The sequence below is a fragment of the Penaeus vannamei genome, chromosome 3, assembly GCF_042767895.1.
Source record: "Penaeus vannamei isolate JL-2024 chromosome 3, ASM4276789v1, whole genome shotgun sequence".
NCBI lineage: Eukaryota > Metazoa > Arthropoda > Malacostraca > Decapoda > Penaeidae > Penaeus > Penaeus vannamei.
The window spans coordinates 10,181,330-10,186,329 of record NC_091551.1 but is presented as its reverse complement, the minus strand read 5'-3'; the positions used below and the strand labels follow the sequence as shown (position 1 = coordinate 10,186,329).

The 5,000-nt window shown below is 39.7% G+C and overlaps 1 protein-coding gene across 4 annotated transcripts in view; it reads right to left on the bottom strand.

The window, feature by feature from the left end:
* LOC113818477 (nose resistant to fluoxetine protein 6) overlaps nucleotides 1-5,000 on the bottom strand; it is a 19,048-nt gene that overhangs the window by 6,631 nt on the left and 7,417 nt on the right. For all 4 annotated transcript variants that reach the window (XM_070140999.1, XM_070141013.1, XM_070140995.1 and 1 more), the window contains exons 5-12: nucleotides 4,016-4,154; nucleotides 3,334-3,440; nucleotides 3,016-3,107; nucleotides 2,553-2,661; nucleotides 2,362-2,446; nucleotides 1,709-1,869; nucleotides 742-940; nucleotides 6-99 (exon numbers count right to left, since the gene is read on the bottom strand). In XM_070140999.1, the coding sequence (XP_069997100.1) occupies nucleotides 6-99; nucleotides 742-940; nucleotides 1,709-1,869; nucleotides 2,362-2,446; nucleotides 2,553-2,661; nucleotides 3,016-3,107; nucleotides 3,334-3,440; nucleotides 4,016-4,154 (986 nt within the window). The remainder of the gene's footprint in view (nucleotides 1-5; nucleotides 100-741; nucleotides 941-1,708; nucleotides 1,870-2,361; nucleotides 2,447-2,552; nucleotides 2,662-3,015; nucleotides 3,108-3,333; nucleotides 3,441-4,015; nucleotides 4,155-5,000) is intronic.

Sequence of the window (5,000 nt, the reverse complement as noted above, 5' to 3'; positions counted from 1 at the left end):
CGTACCTTGTTTCTTCCGATAATAGAGTGGTAGCAGAACTAGCGGCACCAGTATGTACAGTTGTGTGTCGACGCCAGTATACCAACAATGCGGCAGGCACTGGGAATTAATGCACTCACTAGATATAGAATATGTGTAAGGGGGAAATAATGTAAACAATATTATGAGACAGAAAACCAATGATGCGAAACTTCACATGTAACAAACACCCGAGTCCAAATTGCAAATGCACTGATCCTAAAATATTCACGCGAGTGAAAATGTAATATGGGGGGGACGTAGGCCTATAATATATTATTTCAAATATGTCAGTGTCTGAACCGAATCATCATAAACAACAGATAAGAGGCGTTTCGAATGGAAGAATTGAACTCACCGCCTTAACGAAAATGCGATTCTTGTACCCCCATTTTCTATGAATCTAAACTATCTTATGGCAGGATATTTATAGTTCGCCTATAAATGGCTGCGAATAAGGTTATACATATGGTGTAAAACTCGTGGTTAAGGCGAAATGCAAACTTGAAACCCATATACCTCAAAATTTTACCGAGTTCGCCCTTTCTTTTACTAAACGCCTCATATATTATATATGGAAGAAGCACCCATTGTCCAACACAAAAAATACAAACATATACCAATCATTTTTCACACAAAAAATATCCGAACAAACAAAAAATAAGCACGTTACTGAATCAATAATCGGACACAGTTGCACAGAAATGTTCATGCAAGACCTACTGTTGCTGCCTCGTTCGTCTTCCCCATGTCGGCGAGGTACGGGAACAGCAGGTTACTGATGAAGGTGACGTCCATCCACCAGGAGTGACGACAGCCCTTGAGGTAGAAACTACGGTAGAGGCCAGCGAGAGGACCTGTCACCAAGAGGCCGGACACTGTGGCTAGGAAAGCGTCGGTCATGGCGATGGGAGGCAGGAGCCTGAAGAGGAGGTGGGATGGGAGGTTTGTTGTAGCTTGCCTGGTTGAACTGCTCTTTTTCTCTTGCTCTTACACTTTCTCTCTCTCTCTCTCCTATCTCTCCTCTCACTCTCACTCACTCTCTCTCTCTCTCGTTTTATTGCTCTCCCAGGGAACGTTTAACTAGGTAGCTCCACTTCCATTTTGCCTATTAAATCTAAAAATGAAATTGACTTTTTCCCTGGAGTATTTTGACAGCTGTTATTGGTAAGGAACTCTTCGGTAATATATATAAAAGGGTGATTTTGGTTTTACTTCTGATAATTATAAAAGTAGCGAGTAAATTATACAAATGATTATGTATTTCCCTTTATTTAGTATCTCACTTCGTACTCATTGGCTGAACTGAACGTGGTGACGTCATTAGCTCCGCCCCCTTCCTGACAGCAACGATTTATGTGATATCCTGTGGTAAGTGTTTTTCAGTACATTTTCTTTAAAAACGGTTCAGTAGTAACAATGGCAAAATAATCACCGAAAAAGAAAAAAATATATATCTATTAATATTTACAGTGAATAAATTTGATAAGGCGGGGCTTAGCACAAAAGTTGCCAACTAGTATTTTCATCAAAATTGAGTGCTCATACCTATGTAAAGGTACCTTCTTTCTCTCTATCTCTCTCTCCATCCATGCCATTAAAACACTTTCCTTTTATCATAATACCAACCTCTCACCGTACCATACAAACTCCCTCTCTTCCTTTCTCTCCTTCCTCTTCATGCTCTCACCTGATAATTCTGTGCAGGTAGTAAAGAGCCGCGTTGAATTTCCCCGTTTGGGACATCTGTTTCAACACACTGAGGCATACTAGTGTCCCACTCATGAGGAAGAAGGTGTCGACACTCAGGTCTCCGTTAGCGATCATCTGGAAAGCAGCGGGTTTCACCAGCTGTTTGGGGGAAAAGGGGAAAAATGCGGTGAAATTTAAATAGCTGTTCGAGGGGAAAATGTAGGGAGATTTTGATAGTTTTCTGGGGTAATAAGAAAAATGATGGCGACGTTTTGATCAGTTTTCGGAGGGAAAGAGGAAAAATCGGGTGGGTTTTTGATAGTTTTCGGAGGAAGATTTGGAAAATACGTTGAAATTTTAGCAGGTGTTTATGGAGAAAGGAGGAATAATGCAAGAAGATTTAAACTGCTAGGGAGAATATATGAACCTGTAGTGAGAGATGATTCGATGAGTAAGAAAGGTAGCTAAGGGTTTTCACAAAGGTGAGAACTGCGGTAAGATCTTGATATTTAGCCGGGGAGAACTGGGAAATGCAAAGATGTTCTGATTGCTTGTCAGGGGAAATTGGGAATATTGTAGTGGAAGTACGACGAAAAATGATATAATAAAAGTGAAAAAACATGTACAACGACTGCTCAAGAGAGGTCTTACCTCAGGTAATTCGGTGGGATTGGATGCGAGATAAATAGAATAAGCATACTGGTGACCCAACACGACCCAGCATATGGACAGAAACCTAGTAAAATAAAAATTGCAGCAAATCAAAAGGGTTATTACACAAGTCAAATTCCTCATGATTGTCTCAAAAATACCAGTCTTTACGCTGAAGTACCTAGACTGACCTGATTCCATGTAGACAGGAGATAACGCCAGGGTTCTTCGATATGTCCAGGTGGAAGAGCTTCTGCAGGTTGCGGCTGACCGAGAACACCAGCAGGTACTTGACAGGACCTGAAGACGGAGAAAAGTTTCAGCATCGCTAATGGGGTTGACGCCGTCACGGTGAACAAAGCGTAAACATGAAGCGAGCGAATTTAACGACATGAAGGAAATTTAACGACTTGAGGCGAATATAATATGAAGTAGATATGACATGAAGGGAATATGAATCGAATATGAAGGGAATGTGAATCGAATTCAACTTCTCGAAGTAAATTTAACGACACGAATCGAATTTAACGGCTTTAAGCGAATATAATGACACGAAGCGATCATAACGATGTGAAACGAATATAACGAAGTGAATGCAAAATTGAGAAAATGCAAGCAAAACGTAGGGGGAGAGTGAACAGTCCAAGCACTGACCTGTCCGAAGTCCCTGCTGTTGAAAGCATTGGCTCCACACATCCAGGAACGTCGCTATGACCAACACGGCCGCCAGGGCTGAGAAAAATACTCTGTAAAAGAGAGAAAACCAATGAAGTCGACAGACCCAGCCACGGCCACTGCAGTTATAATGGTTTTTATGAACATCAAAACACATGCTTATTTTAGGTGACTGTGATAACGTCAAATGATGCTGGAAAAAAATAACACACGCACCAGGAGGAGAAACAACACTTGCTGAAGAAACACGCACACAAGAGAGATCGAGAGAGACAGACAGAGTGAAATATTACTTACATGCCAAAGACCTCGTCCGCCGAGAAGGCACTCGGAGGGTTTTCCACCTGGCACTCGACCGCGTTCAGCTCGTACCCCGCCGGTGCCAAGGCTTCATTCACAGTGTCCTTGGCGTGAAAGAAACGAAAAAATTATTCCAAATGAAGATAATGAGCCGCGAGACGCAACCAAAATTGCTTTCTGATTTTTTTCTTATAGAAATGCCGTATATTTCCATTCTCTCTCTCTCTCTCTCTAATACATATTTTCAGTTTCGCATAGATATATTGTATAATATATATTCATAATGAAATACATCTATTAATACTGATATATTTACACACACACACACACACACACACACACACACACACATATATATATATATATATATATATATATATATATATATATATATATATATATATATATATATGCATATATATACACACACACACACACACACACACACATATATATATATATATATATATATATATATATATATATATATATATATATATATATGTGTGTGTGTGTGTGTGTGTGTGTGTGTGTGTGTGTGTGTGTGTGTGTGTGTGTGTGTGTGTGTGTGTGTGTGTGCGTGCGCGCGCGTGTGTGTGTGTACGCACACACGCACGTGTTGTTGAAATGCTCTTGAGTAACACCGAGGCATATCAAATATTTTTGACACAAAACTCACCCTGAGTTCCTCTCGCGTGCAGGTGGACGGCATGCAGGTGGCGTAGGCGGTGAGCAGGGACGGATGCAGCATCGAGGACAGCATCGGCGTGCGGAGGTCCTTCCACTCCTCCGTTGTGTTGCTGGAGTTCTTGGCGGCTCTGCAGGGGCGAGAAAACAATTTTTTTGGGGGGAGGGTATTCAGGTTATGTCCTGTTGCTTTTTTTCTCTTTCTTTTTCTTTCTCTCTCTCTCTCTCTCGCGCGCGCTCTATCTACCTATTTATCTCTATATATTTTCATCTGTCTATCTGCCTCTCTCTATCTATAGATCTATCGCTATCTCTCTTTATCAGCGGGTTTCAACTTATTGTTATCGTTATCGCTTGCACTGTTGTGATATGAGTTTACTGTTAGCACTACATTATTCCTCTTTTATTAAGGAAAGTTGTTTTTATTTTTAATTTAATTATTTCTTTTTTACGTAAGAAATTAAGTTTACGCAAGAAATTTAGATCACATTACTTTGACCAGAAATGAAACTGGCAAATTGTTCTTTCTATTACAAATTCAAATCAACGAATTATTTTACTGGCAGGTGATATAGAATGGATATTATTACTATACTACAGATGGGAAATTTGGCATTTTGTCCTTTAATGCAATTTTAATGGTAGTGTTTTGCAGGACAAGGCGAATTGCACATTAGCAGCTGCGTCTGCCGTTTAGTTCTCGACTTTGATTTTACGAGAAACTAAAGCCGGGGAACTCTATATGGCAAAAGGGATGCGCAGATACAGGACGTCGTGAGAAAAGGGATATCCTTTTCCAGTAAATTATTCAATGCTTAATTCAGTTAATCTTTTATAGGGATTTTATATTTCTTTACAAAATATTTTTTATATTTTTAAAAAATATTTCATATTCTTGTAATATTTTGATAATCCATTTCCAGAATTTTATCTGTTAATTTAAGAAATTCAAGCTTTGTCTCAGTCTTTGTTTACCT